The 24,933-nt window shown below is 38.5% G+C and overlaps 1 protein-coding gene across 4 annotated transcripts in view; it reads left to right on the plus strand.

The window, feature by feature from the left end:
- Window positions 1-20,593, plus strand: part of TNIP3 (TNFAIP3 interacting protein 3) — an 82,146-nt gene extending 61,553 nt beyond the window's left edge. For 3 of the 4 annotated variants that reach the window (XM_064477182.1, XM_064477278.1, XM_010985536.3), the window contains 6 exons: window positions 2,565-2,684; window positions 5,573-5,698; window positions 9,426-9,476; window positions 10,362-10,475; window positions 13,338-13,398; window positions 19,980-20,593. In XM_064477182.1, the coding sequence (XP_064333252.1) occupies window positions 2,565-2,684; window positions 5,573-5,698; window positions 9,426-9,476; window positions 10,362-10,475; window positions 13,338-13,398; window positions 19,980-20,008 (501 nt within the window). In that variant the 3' untranslated portion in view covers window positions 20,009-20,593. The remainder of the gene's footprint in view (window positions 1-2,564; window positions 2,685-5,572; window positions 5,699-9,425; window positions 9,477-10,361; window positions 10,476-13,337; window positions 13,399-19,979) is intronic. The other variant, XM_064477227.1, reaches the window with a different exon arrangement.
- Window positions 20,594-24,933: the final 4,340 nt, after the last annotated feature.

Consider the following 24,933-nt stretch of genomic DNA (forward strand, 5'->3'; position numbering starts at 1 on the left):
TTGGAGGAAGGGTCTTACAAAGACAGCAGTTGTTATGGGGCCCCGAATTTCTCTATTTTGATCACTGTTGTAATCCAAGTGCTTAGAACAGGGCCTTGCTCATATTATGTTATTCAGTATTTGATGAATGGATGAATTAAGCTAATTAATTTAATTGACTAGTACATTATACATTCAATAGCCAATTCTCGCCCTGAGAGTCACGCTTTAATAGGCATAACACATTACTTATGAGTAGTGAAGACAAACAGAAGGGTACTTCAAGCCAGAAAAGATTTCATCCCACACATCTATACCGTCAACTGTCACTTTAAAAATGTGGATAGAAAGCGATGTGCTATGCAGAGAGATTCCTATCTCATTTAGTGCAAGTATCAGTGTCTAATGAAGTGTAAGAAATTATTATTTTGTTTTACACTGTAGAATTTTCTTTTTTTTTTTTTTTTTAACCGCTGTAGTAAATAGAGGTTACTCAAAATGTTGATTTGGGTAGCTGACTGCACACAATTCGTCAGTATGGAATTTGGGGCTCGCCCTACTTACACAAACTGACTGCTTGCAGACCCAGTCCCTCAGCAGAAATTTGTAGCATGTCAGCTTAGCAGTTAACATATGGCTTTCAGAAGTTCACGTAACTGTGTGTACTCAGTTCTGTTTATTTGCTTTGAGGGAGATACCCAAGGGCATTGTTTTCATCAAGCTCTTGAAGAGAAGCCAGATGTTAAGTGAAAGAAATAACCTGAGGTCAGCCAACCAGTGCCACTCATGGGCAAAACTGACTTGTCTGACATGCCACCGTTGTGACGTGGGCAGATCTGTTGAGTGTATCTGTGCTGATGGTAAATTGCTATTCTAGAATAGCTTACCTGTGTTTCTTCAAGGAAGTTGGAAAACCCCAAGATAGAATAAATGTCTACTAGACTTACCTTTCATTATGACTCATTTACAGGATTTCTAGAAGTCTGAATGGCCTGAAAGGTAGACCAGGAAACTCAAATATAACAAGAACCACGAAATAGTATATTCACAGCTGTAGGATATGGAACCAGCATATTTAATTGTCTCAGTTCACTTGGTTCACCCCACCCGAGATTATCTCTCCTATTATTAATATATTTTTTTAAATATAACTATTATGATACTTCCTAGAACTACTTAGCTTAGCAACAGATTCTAACAAAACACAAATTATTAAACAACTTCTGCTGTTTAACAATTCTTGGAGGAAGAAAAAAGTTTTGTTTTTTCTTACAACTTCCTGAAAAATGATACTTACATCAGATTAGACAGCATCCGTATATTATAAGACATCTATTAGGAAATTTATAGCCTGACTACTACACATATATCAGACCATAAATTTTTCTTTGCTTTTCTACCTTTATGACCATATCGTATAGTAATGCAAGGAAGTGAGTTAATAGTATCATCAAATGAGTATCATTGAAGCTACTAAAGAAATATAAAGGAACTGACTTCTTGGAGCTCTGAAAGTGAACCTTTTAAAATTTGCATAGAGGACTCATTTGATAATAAGTGAGTAGTCATATTGTGTGTGGGCTCCGAGACCACAACAGGATGAGTGAGTTATGTTCTGTCACAATTTTTGATGGCCATTTTATTGAATTCATCATGAACCCAAAGTCTTTAGAACAGAGACAATGTCTTTTATATAATCTGACAAAGTAGAGTATATGTGTGGGTACTACGGGCTTATGAGTAAGGATGATAATCTGGTTGGCAAATCTAAGTGTCTCATTTCCTTCACCTCCTTACCCCACGATGAAAACACCCAAGTTGTACTGAATGTCAAGAAAGCAGATCACTCTCTTTCTCCACCCTGTAGTGGGCTAGTGGATGTTTTATTGGAGAATAAGTATGACTGTGGCTAAGCCACGGCAGGGTATGCCAAAGGAGTACAGAGCAGAAAGGACAATGCATCTAACGGATAGTGAATCTGCCTGGGTTCCCATTTTTGTGAGGTTCCCACTCTCCTGTTGGGCACGTGGTTACATAGCAGAAACATATTACTCAAAATGTCACCTGAGATCAGGAGCCCCAGCTTGTGAGGAATGCAGATTCTCAGATCCTACCCCCAGATTTACGGATTCAAAATCCTTGGGGGCAATGCCCAGGGATGGGAGTGTTTGCTAGGCCTCCAGGTGATTCTGATGCTGCCTAAAGTTTGAGCCTAATTGATAGAGAGTATATCTGACTGCAGCAGAGAATCTAGAGAAGGGCTATAGAACTATTTTTCTTTCGTGGTTGGCTATGTGGAGGGGGCTCTAACATCAAAGCTCTCTTAAGTAACAGTGAAAGTTGACTATCATGAGCATCATCGTGGAGAATAGACAGAGATTCTGAAAAAAAAAATATATATATATATATATATTTTCTGGCACATATATATATGTGCCAGAAAATCAGAAAGAAGAAAATTATTCAATGATGGAAGTAGCATTAAAAGTGAAATTCTACCTTGGGCGTGCATTTGAAGTGACTGCAGAGGAATTCGTATGATGTGGCGACTCTTAGGTCACCCATGTGCTTATCTTATGACATAGGCTCTGCAGGATGCCTTGAAAATGGAGTGCTCTTCACCTTCTGAGGACTGTTTGGGGAAGTCTGAAGCGGAGTGCAGCCGTGAGGAGATGCGGACAGAAATGGAGGTCCTCAAACAGCAGGTGAGAAGTTGAAAGTGGCACGACCATGTGGAGAATTTAGTGCTTATTGTTCATCCTCCTTTAGACGTTTTTGGAAGTCTTGTTCAAAATGTGTTGAAAGCTTTTGCATGTATTTTAATTAGGATTACCTAATTTTAAAACTTTATGGGAAAATACAGATCAGCTAGTCCAACACTCACACACACAGCAAAAGAGAAAATTGAGTTTCAGACGGGTTCAGTGGCTTGTCCAAGATCGCACTCTTAAAAGATGAGCGTGCTAATTAACCTTTTGGTGAGATTCTATTAGCACTGGGTCTAGAGAGTTTCATGGAGACGTGATTCATTTTGAAGACACTATGAACCCAAACTCTGTACCTTCTCAGAAGATGGTAGCAGCGGGCTGTTATTCTGTAGCTGCAAGCCTCCAGGCTTTTGAACAAAGAGGGCAGTTTTAAAGGGAATACTCTGCACGGATCGTAGCCGCTGAAGAGCCAGACCTGTTCATCTAGCCCCACACGAGGACAGCACCTAGGAATTTACTGATGCACAATGGTGTCCTCTTTCCCGCTTACCCAGCTTCACTCCCTGTTGCCAAGTGCACAGCAAGAGTAAAGGATGCCCTCCCTAAGCTCCTGTGTGTAACAGCAGCACACGGCTGTGGGATATGGCATGGCCTAACCTACCTGAGTCTAAATTGAGCTCAGCCAGTTGGAGCTAACTTAGCTGAGCGGCCACCCATGCGCATCACATCTCCTTTCCTATGAGAGGTTAAATAAACTAGTACAGGTAAAGGGCTGGAACAGTTTGTGGTGATACGGATGAATACAAAGAGATCAAGGAATTCCAATCCCTGGAACACACACTGTCAACAGTACATTTGCAATGGGGGAGAAGATTTCATAGGACAAAGAGCCATTGTTTTTCTGCTGCTCCTGGGTATGACTTATTGGCTGTTTTGCGCTAAGCAAGTGCCAGTTACAAGGATCCTTGATGCGATACATGGAAGAATTGAGCAACTCTGATTTTGTTGATATTGTTGTTTTTATTTGCTTTATTGTTATTACTTTATAGGAACTAGCCTATCTATAAGCCTAAAAAAAAAAAAAATCAGAGCATGTGATGGTAAAGTTGGATTTTCTCTTCTGTCAACCCCATTTGGATAATCTGCTTCAATACATCCAGGATCAAATATATAGCTTAAAAACAAACCCATGAAGGGAATAAGGGTAATATTCAGAGTGCTAAAACTCTGGCAAATTCTCAACCCCAAAGGTACCATTGGCGCTAGCCAGGATTCCTCTGAAAAAAGTGCTGCTTATGTTCAGACACTTGAACCATCTTCAGTGCTCTCATCTAATGTTCACCACGTGCAAGAGAGCTGCTCTTGAGCAGGGAGTTTACAGTAATGGTACAGTTCGTATTTGACACAGACAATGACAGGTATTCTTTTATTCATAATCCCCAAGAGTAGACCAGAATCCTTCTCCTTATTTTTTGTGTGGCTCTTTTGCTAACTTTCTGCTTTCACATTTTAACTGTGCACATTTCTGATCAGGTACCCACAGTCATTACATTACCAAGTGCTGTGTGGAACCCTAAAGGATTGAAATCCACAAAGGAACTGAGCTCAAATCTTGGCCACCTAAGTGCTGACATTGCTGTCAGTGCTGTATTTGATAAAGACTGCTCAGTTGTAATCACTTGATCTTCATCCCCTTCAAATGCCTCTGGTAATTATTCACTGATCATTGGTTTAACTCTCTCTGTATCTGAACCTCAGCTCTCAACAAAAACAAATAAACAAAAAAACCCAAAAAACCAACTCCAGAACAAAATGTCAGCTTGACTGGGTTTAGTTCCCTTGCAACACTTCTGGTGAATAAAGCCTTAAAATTAAATATGCATATCTGCAGCTAGATCCATATATAATGTTTAACTTCTTCCTCTCTTGCCTACTACATTTAGTTCTGTTATTATTGACTTAAAATTGATAAACCTCTAGTTAAAGGTTATTTCACTGTTGGTGATGATGATGCAATTCACATTAACATTACTAAACAAAAATCTAGCTACTAGGTTCCCATGTAAGTTGTAATTTACATCTGGTTTTAGAGGAATTCCTTTGCTTCATTCCTTAAGCTTCATTTGTTTTCATAACTCTGTATTCTAGTCTCTAGCCATCGGTCAACACGATGCCGATTAAAACAACAATAATTAAATATGGAGTTTTTTTTGTTTGATTACTTTTCTGGACTATTTGGAGTACCTCTCGAGAGGCATTCCAGCTGAAATGTTACTCTTTTTTATGATGTACCCCCACAATACTTCTAAAGGGCAACTCTGGTCAATACCTTTCAACAAGCATTGTTTGCTTTCCTACATACATGAGCCTTTCATTTCTATTTTGTGCTCAACATAATGTATATTTAGAAACTTTGGCATGTCAATATTTAGTGACATCACTTAACAGCTATTGTCAGTAAACTGTCTTTAGACCCTCAAGCAGTAATTTGTACATCAAAGTCTTGTCATAGGGGTGGATGATTTGCTCCAAAACAGTGACACTTAACATTTGGAGTGACCAGGGGGAGGCCAGGTGTCATCACAATAATGAAATTGAATAATGGGTAAGGGGACTTTCTTTCAAAATATCCATATTATTACTTTACTTTTGAATTCCTGTTATATGCCCAAGGAGGAAAAAGTGAGAGCTGCCATTCTAAACAAAGTGAAAGATAAAATTATAGTCCTATGTATCAAGATGGAGTCCTACCATGAAGAAATATTCATGAAAAGAGGTTAGAAATGTCTCAGACTGGACAGACCCAGATAGCACCCCTTCTGAAATCATTTAAATGGCTTAAGAGAAAAGGAAACTAACAGTAACAGCAAGTTACTATTTCCTAGGTGCAAATATATGAAGAAGACTTCAAAAAGGAGCGATCAGACCGAGAAAGACTTAATCAAGAAAAGGAAGAGCTACAACAAATTAATCAAACTTCTCAATCCCAGTTGAATAAGCTGAATTCTCAGGTATAAGTCAAAGCAATCTTTACCAGCACATGTGTATTTTATTTTTATTTTCTCACTTTAAAAAAATCAAGACTTTTTGGCCTCCATTAATTGATGGATTTTTTTTTGAGAAGTTAGCACCTGGGATGAAATCATTCTTAAACAATCTTGTAAGGAGATGAAAATGACTGGGCATTTCTTTTAACATAAATATATTAAAGACTTACCCAAGAGATTGGATTCCAAAGTCTTGATAAAATTCAGTTCTTTTGATCTTTTTCTCATAATATTTATTCTGGTAGAATGGGAGTTGAACTACCTAGCACTCAGATTCAAAGCTGAAACACTCTAGTACAGTGAAGTTGTTTCTATATTCTTGTCATTTTCTTTGAAGGGCTGTGGTGTAATGTTCCTGTCTCCAAAAACATACATATTTCTTAATGTCATTTATATATCTAGTGAAACCAAGAATTTTGTTCAGTAGGTTCCTAGATTTAATGTAACTGGAGCATTCTCAAGAAAGCCAGATAATGGTAACCAGTTTATTGGAACCGAATATATTCAATGCAAGCATATTGAAGTTAAGTGTAATAGAATATATATAAAAGTAGACTCAGGAAGTTGCTGTGATGGGTAAATCTTGATGTTAATGAGAGAACTGTAGCTAACACAATTTTAGCTTCAGAAAAGAAAATGAACCACAAAATTTTTAGTTTGCAAAATTATGCAATGCTTTTCAATAAATCAGAAATCATTATGGTACATGCTCTAACAGCTCTGCAGCTTCAAGGTTCTTAATCTTAGGAGAAATGTTAACTACTTGTCATCCTCTTCTTCCTAATAACAGATTGTGAATTAAATTTAGTTTCTTCTTTGACATCTTTTTCAAGGACTAAATTGAAATTCCTAACTTTACATGGGAAATTATTTAGCAGAACCATTTCCTTTCTAAGAAATTAGAAGGAATAAGATAGTGGTAAAATATAATACAATGATTTTCTGAAAATAATTCATGCAACCTACTTTACACAACAATGGTTGAAAAAACATTCTGATTGCTCTTGGCGAGGAAAATTACCTCTCAATTTTTATGTCTTACATGCAGAGTTGCCCTAATTTCTTCTAAGTTGTCACCACACAAACTATTTTACTTCCTGCCAAATTTTAATTTTATTCATTCTGTTACAGTAAGTTCAGATTGATGACAAATATTTGTCTAGATTGGCAATGTTCTTGCCATTATAAAAGTTCTAGTATTGCTGGAAACACACAACCCTCTATGTATGTTATAGACCATCATCCACAATAATTTTCATTCCTGTGTCATCTGTAAAGTAATTTTTGATTAATTTCAACAAAATTAATGTATTGTCTAATTACAATATGGTATAATTGTGCTTATGAACTAAGGGAAGATCTTAGTGGTATGTTAAAAATATCAAATTTTTCTTTATAATGATAGTCCAAGCATTTATTGTTCAACAGTCTCATTCACTCAGATAGAAAGATGATAGAGTTCATAGGATGTACCAGTCAGTTTAACAATCTACGTTAAATGTAGTAATAACAGATTAAATGCCATGATTTAAAGAATTGGCATTGCTTTATTTGAATAGTATATTCACTGTGGTCCAAATGGACCATCTGACCAAAAAGGAATTTTTAGGTCAGTCCGGCACTAGTTGTTCCTATCACTGAGGAATTTTTAAGCCAATGACTGGTAAAATAGTCGGTGTGGTGAAGTGAAAGACACTTAGAAGAAATTTAAGGATAAAAGTCTGTTCATGCCTGCTTTGACAATCAGTGAGCACCTCGAGCAAATATTCAACTTTTCTGTCCTTCCTTTTCTTCATCTGCAAAATGGCAAAGTTGGGCTATATGATCTCTAAAATGTTTCTTATGACTCTGAAGCCTCTGTCTCTAAAAATGTTGCTTAACCTCTCTCAGTATACTCACCTGTAAAATATAGATGATGATACATACCTCATAACTTCACAAAGTTGTTCTCAGGGTTAAGTGAAAAAAATCATTACAAAAGCATGTAGCTAAAGGCATGGCTCATAGGTATTTCATAAATAGCCTATTGAAAGGGGAATTTTTAATAGTTTCATTTAGTTGTATAATTAGCATGCCACATTCAATGCCTCATAATCTAGTTTTGATCCTTGCTTTCTGCAAAGCAGTCAGCTTTATGCTGTAAGGGAATTAAAAAATGATCCATGCTGTTAAAAGACTCACAATATAATGAGGGGGACATGTATAGTCCATCCATTTGCAGATTTCATTTTTGCAAGTTTGCCTACTCCCTAAGATATATTTGTCACCCCCAAATCAACTCCTGTGCCACCTTCAAGGTCATTTGTGAACTTGCATAGAGCAGCAAAAAACTTGTTTCCTGAAACACTTGTTCCCAGTTGAGGTCCACAAGGTGATGCTTGTTTCAGTCCTCATCCTGTAAGAAGCGTCTTTTTCATGGACTATTTAGTGCCACATTTTCCCCATTTTTGTGCTTTTTGTTGGTGATATCATTTTTTAAAGTGGCCCCCAAGCATCGTGCCAAAGCGCCCTCTCATGTTCCCGAGCACAGGAAGGCTGTCACGTGCTTTACAGAGAAAAGAAACATGTCCGATAAGCTTCATTTAGAGATGAATATAGTGCTGTTGGCCATGAGTTCAATATTAATGGATCTAGAATATTCATCAAATAAGGTGACTTTAACAGAAATTCACATAGAACAAGATAATGTATTAATCAGTTAACAAAAATGGCATGACCAGGGGCTGGTAGGAACCCAAGCCTGCATTTCCCTGGGAGTCATGCATGGTTCAGTATTTGCTATTTAAGTGTTCATAGTGACTTTATAGAACATAACTGATGCAAATGATGAGAATTGACTGTCCCTAGTACACATTGGACCTGAAAAGTCATATAGTAAATGTAAAATGCTAAATGGGAGGACCAAGGAAGGAGAGAATAATTCTGTAGGTGGGACTTGGAAGAATATCATACAGTAGGAGACATTTGACCATGCTTCACAGGGATGTGGAGCATTGAGTGTAGGGTTGACAATGGCATGACTCAAGAGTCCAAGAAAAACCAGCTTTCCCTTGCTATGCCAGATGTTGGGGGAACTCCAGGTAGGTGACTCTGCTAGTTAAGGTTGGGCTTTAAATAGTGTGAAGCATGAAGTATAGCAGTGTGACTTTGAACAAGTTACTCAGCATCTCATGCCTCAGTGTCCTCCCCTGTAAATAGGAATAACAATGTTACATATCACATAGGGGTACTGGGAGAATTGAAGGTGAGTTATTAAGCGTAAAGCACTTAGATCGGTGTCTGGCATGTATTAAGTGCATATGCAACTTCTAAAATTTATTGTGGAAGCCTCTGAATGTGCCACTGATCAATCCCAATTACATTCAGTAAGCAGTAGATGCTGTTTCTATATTAATATCTATGTCTATATCTTTATATAGCTAAATAGATCAACCTAAAACTGAGAGTTACAATGGCACCAACAAATTGGAATAACAATTTTTAGCCAGCAAGCTTTCCAGACTTCATTTGGGAATGTCAAGGTAGAACCAATGTGTGTCTGGAAAATCCAAAACTCAACTCTTCATTGGCATTACTGTTATCAGTGCCTCACCCTTGGGCTTCTGAGCAGGTCACCGCGAGCTAGGTTAAGAATAGCTTTAGGACACTTGAGCTCTTTCTGATACACAAATGCCTTTGTTTTCTTCCACAGATCAAAGCTTGTCAGATGGAGAAAGAAAAACTAGAAAGGCAATTAAAACAGGTATGTTGATCCTTAGAGTCATCAACCCTCTTGTCACGTTTGAAATACCAACTTTAGGTTTTACTCACACATTTATTCCCGAGGACAGCAGTTTCTAACGGATTCAATTAAAGGCATATTCAAGCTCTGCTACAGATTGGCCTAAGAACAATCCATGTTTTTCATGGTCAACTGAAACGTCAGTGGAGAGATAATGCTTAAGTATCACCAAGGTCTCTCAACCCTAATGCTCATGAAAAACACACGCTTTACAGAACATGTTACCAGGAGCACAAGCTTTAGTGTATGTTCGTGTGAATGGAAATTTCTTCATAGACCCACAAACACCTAGGAAATACATTTCCTTGGTGTTTCTTGAAGTTGCTCAACCAGTTGACAATGGAAAACTACACCAAAGACTTGTGCCTTCTTTTGAGAAAGCAGAGTATCTTCTTGGGCATTGAAGCCTTCTACCTTGTTCTCTAGTAGCCTTAAGGAATGAATATTATTTCTCTTAATTCCTAATTTCCTCTCTGGACTTTAGTTATGCCAGAAGGGTCTCTGGCTGCAGTTTAAGAAAATGTATTTTTTGGCTTAATGGCTGGTTTTTCTTAAGCAAGGACACCCTGGGAAGATAACTGAGAAACATAAAGTTCACTCTCGACACCTTTCCAGGGTTTTTAACTTCTTCAACACAGAAAAATTACTAAGGTTTTACCTTAAGGAGAATTTGGCCTGGGAGCTTCACTGGTATCCATCCACAGTCTACACTGACAGGTCTCCTCTCTTGACTCACGATTATGCCAGATTTAGGCTAAGCCTTAAGATTTAAACCAAACCTTGTGGTTGTATAAAGTGAGTGTCAGTGTGACTTTGCAATCTCACCCACTCCCGGTGAACCGGCAGCACCATTCTCCTCAGATGTATTTCCCAACCTGTAACTGCGGCTTGAAGCTCCCTGTGTGGGATCCACGTGGACCGGAAGTTCCTGGGGCCATGCGGGATCTGCAGCAGCACCCAGTAAGTAGAGCTCTCATCCAACAAACAATGGCTTACGTCTCTAATGTGTGCTGCTGTTCTCTTTTGGTAGAAACAATGTCTGCCTCTGGAATTTTGACACATTATTTTATCTGCATAAAGAGCTCCTATTTATCTCAGCCTCTAATCTTCAGAGTTAACAATGGTCAATGTGCAATATAATTATCTTTGGGACACTGTATCCACAGGACATATAGATATGAATAAATTAACTGAAAGGCATCAAATTGAGCTAACATTCCCTGAATGAACGTATCGCATTTTATATGGGATTGTTTTTAATGACATACTGACTCTTCCAAAGGGACATGTCTGTGTATAAAGCGAAGTGAATATAGCAAACCAGTCTGGGAGATGCCTTTTTAGTTGTAAACTTAATATTGAACTACTAAATTGCTACATCTGTGCAAAATAGTTTTTGACATTTTCCAATTGAAAGGATATTCTTTAAATGATCCAAGAAAAAGTGACCCACTTAAGTTGCTATGACTGCATCTACCCAGGCAAAATGAAATGAAGAGTGGAGCAATTATTTGTAAGTGGAATTGATCTGGACAATCAAACCGAGTAAGTCAGACTCAGCACCCTCCCCTTCCTTCTCAGTAGCAGCGTTCCACCCGCCCTCCCCGTGGTCTGGGTACTTGTCCCGACTTCCTAATTTGCCTACACAGACTCTTTAGGCACGAAGTAAATGACGCATTTTCCTGCATTTTGGATTAGCTCAGACAACCCCCTCCTCCTTAGTTGCTATTAGCTGTGTTTCTAATTATGCAAAGGATCTGGGATTTTAACTAGGGATTTTCCGAGAAGAGCACTTAGCTAGCGTGCATGGTTCTCGTTTGCCTGAAACTTTTCATACTTTTGCATTTGAGTGTGACTCAAAGCCCAAGGGAGGGCTTTCCCAAGGGAGGAGATAATGACTCTTTGGGTGGCAGAAGGATTTTGGAGTTTAATGAGCATCTCTTATTTGACCCTGGTGTGACACGGCGCACAGCTGAGAGTTTGGTTCTTGTCATGTTGTTCTGGTTGCTACTTCTGTCTGCTCTCCCTCCTCCATTTCCTTTTCTTCTTTATCTGTTTGCTTAATTTTTACTCTGCACTAGAAACATTTCTGGGAATCTCCAAATGCAGGACTCATTCCTTAGACTTTTTTTTTTTTTTTCAGAATGTAGAAGTAAATTTATATTGTGGGAAACATAAAAAGAGAGAAGTTTACTAAGGAGTTAGCACAGGTTGGAGAATTGGGGAAATATTCTTGTGAAAGCTTAACTATAAAACCAATGAGTCATTCAAGTTTATCTAGAAGCAAAAATGACTGTTTTCTTCAAATCTTCATTTGTGGAAAGAAGGCAGAAACTCACCTGCTATAAAAGCTCAACAAATTTTTCTATCAGTTATAAGAGACAAAACAGTCCAGATCACATAAAATTGTCACCAAATAAAGGTCTGTATTGGAAAAGATTTTAAACCATTTATAATGGCTACATTTTCAGGCAGTATTCAGTTCAGTATGATGATAGAATTTACAGAAACTCCCAGAGTTCACTTTAAAAGCATATTTCATGTTTCATGCTTATTTCTAAGGCTGTATTAAAGCACATGTGATGGTGTTTGCAAAATTGTGGTATATTCACCTTCTTTTGGCAACTGTCCTGGAATAGAAAACTGAAGCTCACGTCACTTATCCTATGTGTTATTTGAGACATCTAAAAATAAACAAGAAGATGAAAAACAGAAGTGATCTCACTTCCTCTTTGCGTTTTTTCATGCACCAAAAACAGCTAAGAGCCTAGGTGTCTGAGTGAGGGTCCAGTGGGGTCAGACTGTATAAATGCAGCATTTCTTAGTGTCTTGTCAGACAACTGAACTGTTGGGCTACTTTCTGTGGTCTGGCAGTCCTGTAAAATGTTCTCGATTGGCTCATTGCTGGAGAAATTTTTCCTGAGTTATTTTCAGGAGGTGATTGAATAACAGAACAAAAGGTCTGAATTCTCTGTGTCTTGGGGAGAGGTAGGAGGCAGGTGTAAGCCAGAGGACGGGGAGCAGGAAGACAGGAAGACCTTCCCACCTCCTGGGCAGGTAAAGCTGAAGTTGCTCTGTTCCAAGTAGTTTAATACAAAGATTCTGACCTTGGAACTCTGTTTTGAAATTCAAGTCTATAGCTTATGATTTGTTCAATGCAGTTCATTTTACATGTTTCTTGATGTTCAATATCTCACAGTTCTTAACTGGTGTAAATCTAGGAGAAAATCCCAGGAGAAGACTTCAGGTCTGCCCGCTCTTCTGGCTGCCTCTCTAGTCTGAATTATCTGAGCAGTTTAGAGTAGTCTGCAGAGGAACAGATTTTCTTCACTTTAACATCCTGAGCCTCTGTTAGCTGTGTCCTCACATAATGGCTTAGATTTCTTCCTTGAACCACCACAAAAAACATGAAACGTGTAAATTTTTGCCTGGGTCTTCCTGTTTCCTCCTGGGTGAGGCTTTTAAAAAGAGTCTTTGTTGCTGGTAAATTGTTTTGTTTTATTTATGGGCCATAGTAAGTTTTACAAGAGTGTTTATACTTCTGCACATATCGCAAACACATCTGTTTCCCAAAAAAGCCACAGTCCCGAAGAAGAAGAAATTCTGGCCAAACACAGAGTGGATTTAGGAGGGGAGGAGGGAGATGGTAGTAACGATGAGGGAGGTAAGAGAGGTGAGCAAGACTGGCAACAGGTTTCGATAGAAACTACTACTGTGTTGCCCATGTAACAAAAGCCACACATTTTGGTTATATTTTTAACGTGCCACTCTGTTTTGCTGGAAGCCCACCCTGCTACAGTAACGTTTTATTGTCCCACACAGCCGGACTATCAGTGGTATGCTCCTGACCAGTTTCCGCCAGATGCGCAGCACAAGGCAAATGGTAAGACCACAGCTGTAGTGAGCATTCTTTCATGTTTACATTTCAATGGGATCTTTGGGGGGATGTTTACTCAACATCCATTCATTCTCTGGGAGTACCTACTCTAAAGCTATGCTGCATACACAACTCTAATGTGATGCACCTGGGGTGAAACTGCACTCCTCTAGGAAAAGAGAATGTTGGAATGCAGACATGCGTGGATCTCAGTTCTGGCTTCTGCTCCTATGGCGGTCTCAGAGTCAGTATTCCATCTGGGGTTCGACATGAGAACTGCCAGCAGAGCCATACTGTAACAACAACAACAAAGCTCTGAAATTCTCCTACAAAGGACACATGCGCTGCCACTATTCCAGATTGGGTTTGCTAGACAGATGTTTTAAATGTCACTGGCAGACAGACAGAGGAAACCCAAGGCTCAGATCTGTGTTCCATAATGACTAAATGTCAGACTCCACATTTAGGCCAGAGTTGCCCACAATACCCACCTCGAAGTACTATGGGAAGAACTAAAAAGTCACCTACAAGGTACTCACAACTAAGAGTACTCTTCTGTCTTATTTTTCTTTGGTTTAACATTCTCCTCTCTCTTTCCAGAATGTGCTATCCTTTCTACCACTTGTTTCTGTGGTCTCACGAGGCCACCCAGGAGTGTGCTATGTAAACTGGGCTATGATCATAATCCCACTTGTAGTCTCATCACGTATAGTCAAAAGTCGGCATTGTCTGCCACATGTTTAAAATCCATGTGACACATGCCTGTGATTCTAGGCTGTTCATTTCCAGAGATTGGAATCTATCGAGAAAAGCTGAAGATGAGCCATATTCCAATTTCAGGCCATATACTTAAAATGTAATCTCATTTACTTCAGATCTGAGATCACAGAATTCTGGTTTTTAATGCAAGGGGTCCATTATGGAGTGGAAGTAGGGAGCCACAGATACCACTTGTAGCTTTGCAGGTTGTGAACTTCACAAGTCCAAAGGGTCCTTCATGGTAGTTTATGTAAACAGAGCCTCCTAGAGTTGTGCAGTACACAACCTGGACAGCTGTACAGAGAACCATGGGGAGTGGCAAAGGCCATAGCTTACAGTAGCATTATGGAGAAGAAAGATAAAAAGTGAGAACTTTATAAGAAAATGTATACCTATTTATCAGAAAACTGTAGCACTTTCTTTTTTCTTTTCTTTCTATTACAACTATAACCATTGGTTTTAATGACATTTTGGGGTTCCAGTCATAAGAGAGAGCTTTTAATAGAAAGGCATACTGTTAACCATAATGACTGCTGCATAATGCCTGTGTTTTTGAAATCCATTGTTGTCTAACAGCTGAGTTTCACCTGATTATAATTTTCCATTTTATATTACATTGGTCTGGGATGAATATTAAAAATATTTCCTCCTGAATTGAAGTTTAATCAGTAAAAAGTACAATTACCCAGTAGAGACTTCAATAACCTCTTAAAGCCATTTATATATCACTACTGGATTCTTCCTGGACCAATGTAATAGAAGCTAATGATTATATAAAATAGAAATGAATTGTGATGACCTTCAGAAACTAAATAATATGCAGAAATATAATTTTATAGTCAATGTGTGAGACCTACCGATTCTTGCCTACTTGGGAAGAAATAGAAGAGCTTTGTGATGTATAAACATGCTTTGTATCAGTGTCTACAGACATAAAATTATAATAAAACATAAACCCTTATTATGTAGGAACTTAAGTATTTTTTAAAACATTGTTTTAATCTTCACAACAATGCTATCAAGTAGGTTTTATTATTACACCATTTTACAGATGAAGAAACTGAGGCTTGGAGAATTTAAGTAGCATCTCTAAATTAGGAAGTTAGGAAGTTTTTAAATTAGGAAATTAGGAGTTAAGAAGACTGAGCCCTGGGCTTAGATTCCAGGTGTATAAGACTTCAAAACCTGTGCTTTGAATCACATCCTGTAGTGCCCTTGAAAATCAACCTCTCTCACCATATTAAAAATTTCTAAAATAATACATATAAAAATAAGCCTGGGGGCCTTAACTTGGTTAATTATACAGCTAGTATCTAATGCTCAATGATCTCTCCTTCCTAAGAACTCACAGCATATATTACCAGTGCTTCTCATTTGACATTTCGGATATCACAGGTAAAAGAACTATGTAGCTGGTACTATGTAAGAGTAAGTGCATAATAAATGTGTTATGACCTGGATCTTGCTTGGGCAGCCCTGGTGGAAATTGAAAAGGTATGTTACTGTCCAAAATTTGTCCCTCCCTGCACTTGCCTGTGGCTTGTCTGCAGCAGGTGAGGAGGGCTGATCATGGCGAGGGGACCACCATAAAAAGAAATCCCTTCCTTAAAAATCTACCTGCTCGGGATCCCTGTCGCTCCTCTTCCAGCTCCCAAAGCTGACACTATCTCAAAGCTCAGGCTAGGTCATGAGAATTGTCAGACGCTCTGAAATCACCCTTGTCACCAACATCGCACGTGCCATCATTTAATTTCGTACTGATTCTTGTTATTTTTTGTTTCATTTAATCGGAAAGCTCCTTTTGATTTGTAAGTCCAACCTAATTGCTCCAAATTCTAAAAAAGAATTTTGAGGTATTGATTGTTAAACAAATGTGGGTTTAAAAATCTTTTTATGATACAGATCTTTTTGTTGTCTTATTATATGACTAATATTTTTATTCTGCACTATTCAAGAATACATACACAAATGATCAGTATAGTCTGTGTTTTGGGCTAGAAATACCAAAAATCAAGCAATGGAAAGAAAAATGAGTGAAAAAATTAGACTCTGTTTCTGATCATCTATACAAAGAAACTATTTCTTAAAACCACTATACATTGTATTCAGATAATAAAGACTTAAAATATGTTATTTATATTTAAATGAAAAGGATCCTTTCAAAAATGTGGATATTTAAGTTAACATCAATTAGTGTACTTTATAGATTGTCCTAGTTCTTGGTTTTTATTAATTTCCTATGACTCCTGACAAATTTATTTTTCTGACCCCAATATATGTAGGTATATATAGGTACTTTATCCTAGTATCTTTTTTTTTTTTGCAATTATTCCTTTTTTTTATAATTTAAACTGAAATAGTGGCTCTTATGTCTATACATAGAATATTTATAGAGTGGTAGCCTTGTGATTGTTAGAAGATACAGTGGGTGCATCATGGGCGAATTTCTCTGATAGCACTAGATCCTCCTGTAACACTGCCAGGGTCTGGGGCAAGAATGCAAGGAGAATTGCATACTTTATGTATAAATATTTAAATGTTATGGCTCAAGCTTAGAAGCTATTGAAGTATAGTCTGTCCTCCTATTGATAAATATCCTGGCAGGCCAGAGTCAAATTCGGACTGCTCAGAGTCCAGCCAGCTCTGCCAGGACCCAGTGGCACCAGGAGACCAGAGCCATTGTCCACCACCTTCTCCTCCCACCCTCCCTCTCTGAGGGGTCTTGAAGGTGAATTTGAGGACAGTCCAGACAGCACATCACAACTTGACCCATATCGCCCTCAGCACCTCATAAACAGCACTCCTTGGCTTCGGGCCTAGGGAAGAGGACCACATGGGGCCTGGAAGCAGACCCAGGGTCACTCGGCAGAGAATTTGGGGGTCTGAGTGGAGGAGCCACAGGCTCATGCTAAAGGAAGGCAGACACACTGTGGGGTGGGGGGGGGGGGGGAGTCTGGCTGGAGGAGGCCAGAGCAGGGTCCTCCCTGGCCCAGGATTTAGGTCGGTAGGTACAGAGTACCACATCGAACAGTCTTCAGGTCAACTAATTCCCAGCCTTGCTCTCAGTTACATCTGTGGTTCTTTTAGAGTACCTTGGCGACACACTGAAATCAAATCTTCTTTCAGGAACTAAAGATCTAAATAAAGGTTTTCGAATTATTTGAGACTTACTTGGCTTTCCCTGTTCATAGCATTAAATAATGGCATTTTCCCACACTGGGTTCCAGTTTCTGTTTAAACCTATGATTTTACAAAGAACATTTTAATCTCATTTTATCTGTTATCAGAATGGGATGCCAAATGACTTCCATGTTTCCGGAACAATTATGGCACAATAGAGTCAGCATAACCTTGAAAACAGCTTGTTTATTTCCTCGTTTGTGGAACGTCAGAAGGCTGTGTTGTTCTGCCTGTGTTGTACGCCAGTCACTTCTGGACCTTCCAAAATTTCCATATGGTGCCGAGTTGAACTCTGTCTAATGAGGTGGAGCTCAACTCTTACATAGTTGGAGAGGCACGAAATTTGGGGATGTGAGACTGTGTTGTGAGCAAACACAATTATTTCTTTACAATACAGAGATCAAAGCCCAACCACTATAATTGGCCTTTACCAATGTCTAGTAATAACTCATTAACTGAATACTGACTGAACTCATTACCATAACAAAGTTCCACAAACTAGGTGGCTTAAAACAGCAAAAATTTATGTTCTCACAGCTCTGGAGGCCAGAAGTCCAAAATCAAGGGTTGGCAGTGTTACGCCCCCTTCCGAGCCTCCAGAGGAGGGTCCTTTCTTGCCTCTTTCAGCCTCTAGTAGCCCCAGATGGCCTTGGCTGTCACAGCAGAACTCCAGTCTCTGCCTCTGTCTTCACATGCCTGTCTTCCCTCCTTGTCTGTGTTTAAATTTTCCTCTTCTTATAAGGACACCAGTGCTATTGGATTAGGCTAATCCAGTATAACCTCGTATTAACCTGCTTATGTCTGCAAAGTCCCCATTCCCAAATAAGGGCACAGTCACAGGTACCAGGGGCAAGGACTTAAGCACATCTTTTGGGGGGACACAATTTACCCCATAACACTAGCTATGCCAGGAACTGTATTTTAGGTGTTTTATACTTATCATCTCATCAAAACCCTCATAGCGACCTTGTGAAACGAGGACTGCTCCTGTCCCTGCTTTTTAAATTGTGGAGACTGAGGAGCAAAGAAATAAGGTAATTTGTCTAACCCCACCTGGCTAGTTGTTAGCTGACACAGACAAGCCCGTGCAGCCTAACTCCAAAGCCCACATTATAACCACGAAGCAATTTGGACCACCCCATGCTCTACATTAAGTAAAATATAATAGTGTTGTATTTTGCACATATAGTATTTAAATAAATTCTGATGGTCCTGTCCTGAAAGCCAGAATCTTTATTTCTCACTTTGTTTCTCTTTATAACTGTCTATATCTAAACATTACAGATGACTTTACAACAGTAAATAGCTTCGATTTGTTGGATTTTTTCCAGCCTCTAATAGTATGAAGAGATAAGGGAACCAGTGTAAATAGTAAAAACTACTTAAGAAATGTAAGAGAAGAAACTTAGAGACTATGCTTTGCAGAATTTTCAATACAGATGGATAAAATATCAGTAATATTTTTCTTTTGTAAAATACGTTCCTTTCTTAATTATCTCGCCAGTGGTTAATAGAGAAGATTAATGAAACTTAAAGGAAGATAAATCTATGCCTGTTTCTAGATTGTTAGAAAAGAATTCCAGGAGAAATGACACCTCACCTTTAATGCTCTAAAGGTCAGCTTAGCAGTAAACTAAGTGATTTTGCTAAGGGACTATTAAATACAGTGCAAAAGCATATTTACATGTACAGCAACATATGAAAATACAGATGGTAAATATATTCCTATTAAAACACTGATTTCATAAGCAAAGACAAAACATTCTAATTAGCAGTCTGTATGGATAGATACAGGTAGATAGACAAATAGATAGGGAGGGCCTAGATCAGAAAAATGGACACAATATTGCTACGATGTATATCAAAGAAGTTCTGCCTATGTTTCTTCTAGGAGTTTTATGGTTTCCAGTTGATTTTTTTTTTTAATGTAATGGCCACAGTTCTTAGAAGAATATTTTTTAAGCCTGGAAAAGTAACTTCTTATCTTCCTATTACTAAAATGTTGGTTTAGCGTGTCTTTTAAATACCAAATGCAGAACAGCAAGTATAAAACATTTAAGATACACTAAATTGTTACCATGAATAAGGAAAACACCCTATTTCTTGGCGATAACATGATTTTTTTTTCCTGTTACCATAAGTAGACTTCATCGACTTTGTCTTTTCTGTGGTTCTATTTGTGGCAGTCTGTCCTGGTCCTACGAAAATATTCCAAATTTTCGGTATCGGTTTTCGTGATACACTATCACACCTTAAGAACTGTGATCTTTTCTATGGGTTTTTAAGCTAATTTATTTGGCGGTTCTTTCTCTGGGGTGAGTACTGAACCGAATAGTAACACATGTGACTTACTTTCATAAGCAAATACAAGCCACCAAATGCCAGCGAGAATGAGAATAGACTATTCCTCTTCGGGCATGGTTAGAACTAGGCCTCAGGTGAGCTCACCAAATGGTGAGCGTATGTCAGTGCCGAAAAGAATAACCCTCCGTTTGCCGCCGCCTGATTTCTCAGTGCAAACTCGTAGGGGCTCATGAATAAAATACTTCTTTTTCTGGCCAACCTCGAAGTTTGTTAGCCTTCAGCCAGAAGAAGAGAGATGAATTTTTAATTTTGAATCTGAAACATTTTCCTGCTGTTTCTCATAGGTTTCTCAGAAAAGAAAGTCAACCAGTAGACGCGCACACAGCGGAGGAGCGCGCGGGCCCGGCGGGAGCCTGGCGGCGGGCCCCCCCACTCCCTCCGCTCTGCCGCGGCCGTGTCTGCGCCGCTGCCGGTCGGCTGCTGCGCTCCTGGGGCGCGCTGAGGGTCCCCTCTGGCACGGATGCGGCCGTGGCCGCGACGGCCGAGGTGCTGACCAGGTCCGGGGAGCTGGACTCTACAGCCGTCACAGCTCCCAGTTTCCTCCCAGTGAGGTTTGCCGACGGATTCTGCGCCGTTCCCCCAAGCTTTCCTCCGCACCTCGCTGCTGGATTTACAGGGATGATTTCATGATATCAGCACCTCCACTTGGGGGTGCAATGATATTGCATGTTGATTTAAATATTTAAAAATTTCCCCTTGGGGGGAAATTTTCTGCAGCTTTAAAACTTTAATATTTGCTCCCATTATTTTTATAGGGGCTTAATTCTTCAGCCAGTGTAACTAGATGCTATGTTCATCATTGTTGGTCTTCGTGATCCGGTAAATAGGATTGAAGAGGTGTATATATTTCCTTAAACTAAATGAGTATTTCAGCCTGAATAAAATGGTAAACTTGGAACTATTCTTTAATCAAATCATTTCTTTAAGATGAGAAATTGTGAGCCTACTTCATTTGTAGGTGGATTAGATTATGAAATATAAAAATCCTAATGTGATGGTGATGTCTTTGCTACATTCGTACATACTAACAGAAGTAGTTCAGAGATATATGGATTTGCAGCTAAATCTGTTTTCCTTCCTGTGCATGTGAGTAATTATTAATGAAAAACATAACTCTGACTTCTCACACCAATTAAATTGGAAAACAAATGTAGCCAAATTTTATTGCAATTAATTTATACAGGGACGTAACAGATGTCTAAAGCTTAAGCAGATTTAAAAGTATTAAGTTCATCCATTTAATAAGGATTCTGCGAGGACCAACTGGTGATCCTCTTTGTGAGGAGAGATAAAGCAGGAATGTGAGATCCATGGATATCCATACTTCTAGGATCTAAAGAAAACCAGGAGCATTGGCTGAAACTGCAGTCGAATAAACAATCCAGAGATACAGCTGAGACAATTTAGCTCCGACTTCCAGAAGTTATGCTGCTTAATTCCAGCTCAGTTTTTTGTTTTTCAGTTTCTGGAAATACTTGAAGCTTTGTGTAGTAGGAAGGGGAAAGAGCCTTACGAAGTTAAATACTTTCAACCTCAGTCTCTGGCTACTTAATTCTTGATAATTCTTAAGAAAGAATTGTCCCTCTCTTAATTCACTAAAGCTTTATTTTTCCTACTACTTATTAAAGAGATACATCATTTTGGGCCAATACTTCACTACTGAGTGAATCAGAAAAACAACAGTTTTATTGAAACATTTTGGTGTACTTTTTAAAATTTCCATTTCCTCAGATTAGTGAAAAAGTCATTGTGATACCAACTTCTAGTAGTAGATTATTTGCCAACCAAGCTGTGCCCACCAGAATAAAAACTGAACATACATACAAGAAGTACCCCTTGATAGTCTTGATACAGGTCAGTTCAACAGCAGTAAAACATGATTTAACCATCCTATTACCATTATTGAAGTCATCCTATTACTAATTAGCAAGTTTCCAAGCATTGGCAAGATTGTACAAATGCTAATGTATTGGGAGAAAATCCAATTTAAGTGAGACCTAATTTCATCTGAACTCCCCGTGGGTGACTACAGATGTGCGAAGAGGACCCCTTGCTCAGAGTACAACTGTCGTTCTAAGAAGATAGATTTGCACAGCCCTGGCCTGAGAGTCAGCCAGTCCCTCCTGTGTCCCTCCCCCTGAGTCATTTGTTTGGGGACATCTCTGTCTCAGCTCATTAGAAAGGCCATACCCCTCCGCTGTGCTACTTGCTTCATTATCCCACGCAATTTGTAGAAACTGTGTGAGGAGAGCTGTGTCCCTTTGAAATGAGAGGAAGTCACACCACACAGTCTCTTTTCCTTTGGAAATGTAAGACTGGGCACATTTTAGGTTTTCAATGATCATGGAGAATTTGAGCTTTGACTTGAAGGTATGACATGAAGAGAAGGGTATATTTACTTTGTCATGGTTGTGATGTGATGTCAGAAGGAAACTTTCCTCGGGGTTCAGTTAGGTCTGGGATTTAGGCCAGCCTTAACACTCAATAGCATCAATTTTTCTTTAAACCCCATTTTCATTATCAACAAAAAGGATATTTTGGACTAAATTTCTAATATTATTAAGCATGGACTAACTTCTTGAGGATTTTCCTTAGTTTATTTATTGAGCTCCATCATCCGGCAAGAGAGTTATAAGTGCCCCCTTGTTGCAGGTGATTAATCAAGGTCTCATGGCAAGAGAAGGGCAGAGCCAGGATTCAAAACTGACCCAGAGCCGCCAGTTCTGTGCAAGCCACAATTCTGCTTTCTAGATTACCCCAGTAAGTTCTACTTGTTTTTATGGTTCTATGGGTTTTCACCAAATTGCTCTGCAAGAGCATATTTCTTAGGAGAAAATATTTTGGTAAGAAAAAATACTAGATACTGCATAGAATTTATGTTACCCCCTGAGTTAAGAATCTCATTTAAGCTCCTACGTAGAAAAAGAAACATATACATTTAACGTTAAGATGAATTAAAGGAGTTAGAACACACCCTCGAACCATACACAAAAAAACTCAAAGCGGCTTAAAGACTTACATATAAGACATGACACCATAAAACTCCTAGAAGAGAACATAGGCAAAACATTCTCTGACATAAATCGTACCAACTTTTTTTAGATCAGTCTCCCAAGGCAATAGAAACAAAAGCAAAAAGAAACAAATGGGACCTAATCAAACTTACAAGCTTTTGCACACCAAAGAAAACCATCAAAAAACAAAACAAAACAAAACAAAACAAAAAAATGAATAGACAACCTATGGACCGGGAGAAAACATTTTCAAATGATGCAACCAACAAGGGCAAATTTCCAAAATACACAAACCACTTATGCAACTGAACTTCAAAAACAACAACAACAACACAATTAAAAATTGGGCAAAAGACCTAAAATAGACATTTCTCCAAAGAAGATATACAGATGGCTAATAGACACATGAAAAGATGGTCAACATCACTAACCATTAGAGAAATGCAAATCAAAACTATAATGAGGTATCGCCTCACACCGGTCAGAATGACCATCATTTAAAAAGTCTACAAATAACAAATGCTGGAGAGGGTGTGGAGAAAAGGGAACCTTCCTACACTGTTGGTGGGAATGTGAATTGGTGCATCCACTATGAAAATCAGTATGGAGGTTCCTTAAAATAACTAAAAATAGAGTTGCCATATGACCCAGCAATCCCACTCCTGGGCATATATCAGGAGAAAACTAAAATTTGAAAAGATACATGCACCCCAGTGTTCACAGCAGCACTATTTATAATAGCCAAGACATGGAAGCATCCCAAATGTCCATTGAGAGATGACTGGATAAAGAAGTTGTGGTATGTGTGTATGTATGTGTGCGTGTGTGTGTGTGTATGTGTGTATATATATATATATATACACACATACACACACAATGAAATACTACTCAGCCATAAAAAGAATGAAATAATGTTATTACAGTAACATGGATGGACCCAGAGATTATCATACTAAGTGAAGTAAGTCAGAAGGAGAAAGACAAATACCATATGATATCACTTATATGTGGAATCTAAAATATGACACAAATGAACTTATTTATGAAACAGAAAGAGACTCACAGACATAGAAAACAAACTTATGGTTACCAAAGGGGAAAGGGGTTGGGGAAGGGATAAATTAGGAGTTTAGGATTAGCAGATACAAACTACTGTATATAAAATGGTAGAATAACAAGGCCCTACTATATAACACAGGAAACTTTACTCAGTATCTTATAATAAACCATAATAGGAAAGAATATGAAAAGGATTCAGTATATATATATATGTATATATATATATATATGTATGTATGTATATATTCAGTGTGTGTGTGTGTATATATATATATATATATATGTATAACTGAATCACTTTGCTGCACACCAGAAACTAACACAATATTGTAAATCAACTATACTTCAATAAAAAATAAATTAAAATTTAAAAATGTAAATGCATTAAATGTACAAGTATGGTCCTGAATGGTTGCTTTCATGTACCAGTACTTTTTCATGTAGCTCAGTCACTGGTAGAATTGAATCTAAAGGACATATGATCTCCCAATTCAATAATTCAATTTAACAATTATTCTTTAAATACCCACTTATTTTCAAAAATGTCTAGGCAGCACAAAATATCTCACATTGCCTCTTGCTCTGTGCACTATTTTTGGTTGAATCCATACCTGGAGGGGAGGACAGAGTCATTTAGCAGCCATTATTCTCCTCAATTTGAGGGTACTTTTGCCACTTTTCATTTCTGTCATTTTTCTTCCCATCTTCCTGGGCACCTGAATGACAGTAAATCCTAAGGAGATATAAAATCAGATGCATTGCCACTGCCACCACCCCATGAACTTCTTTTTGCTGGCTCAAAATTGCTTAAGCTCTAATTATCAGCTCAAAAGGAAAGAAAATATTTGCTATAATCCCTGCTTTTCAATAATTTTAGAAATCATTTCCCTTGCCTAGTTTCCTTCTCACATATCTACTCTTCACTCTCATCAGTCTTTCTTCCAAGGGAGAAAAGTGTCAAAGGGAAACTGTTATACATTTAGCCTTTGTGATTCCATAGACGAGGAAAGTTCTACCAGTACACTTGTTAGGCACACACCCACGAGTTCAGCCAGACACCAGACACCACGCATGCACGCGTGTGCACACACACACCCTGCCTCTGCCTTCCCAACCTTCTAGGCAACACTGGGGGGGTCTGTAATTTCTCCATTAATGGCTGGGT

Source organism: Camelus dromedarius, chromosome 1, assembly GCF_036321535.1.
Source record: "Camelus dromedarius isolate mCamDro1 chromosome 1, mCamDro1.pat, whole genome shotgun sequence".
Lineage (NCBI taxonomy): Eukaryota > Metazoa > Chordata > Mammalia > Artiodactyla > Camelidae > Camelus > Camelus dromedarius.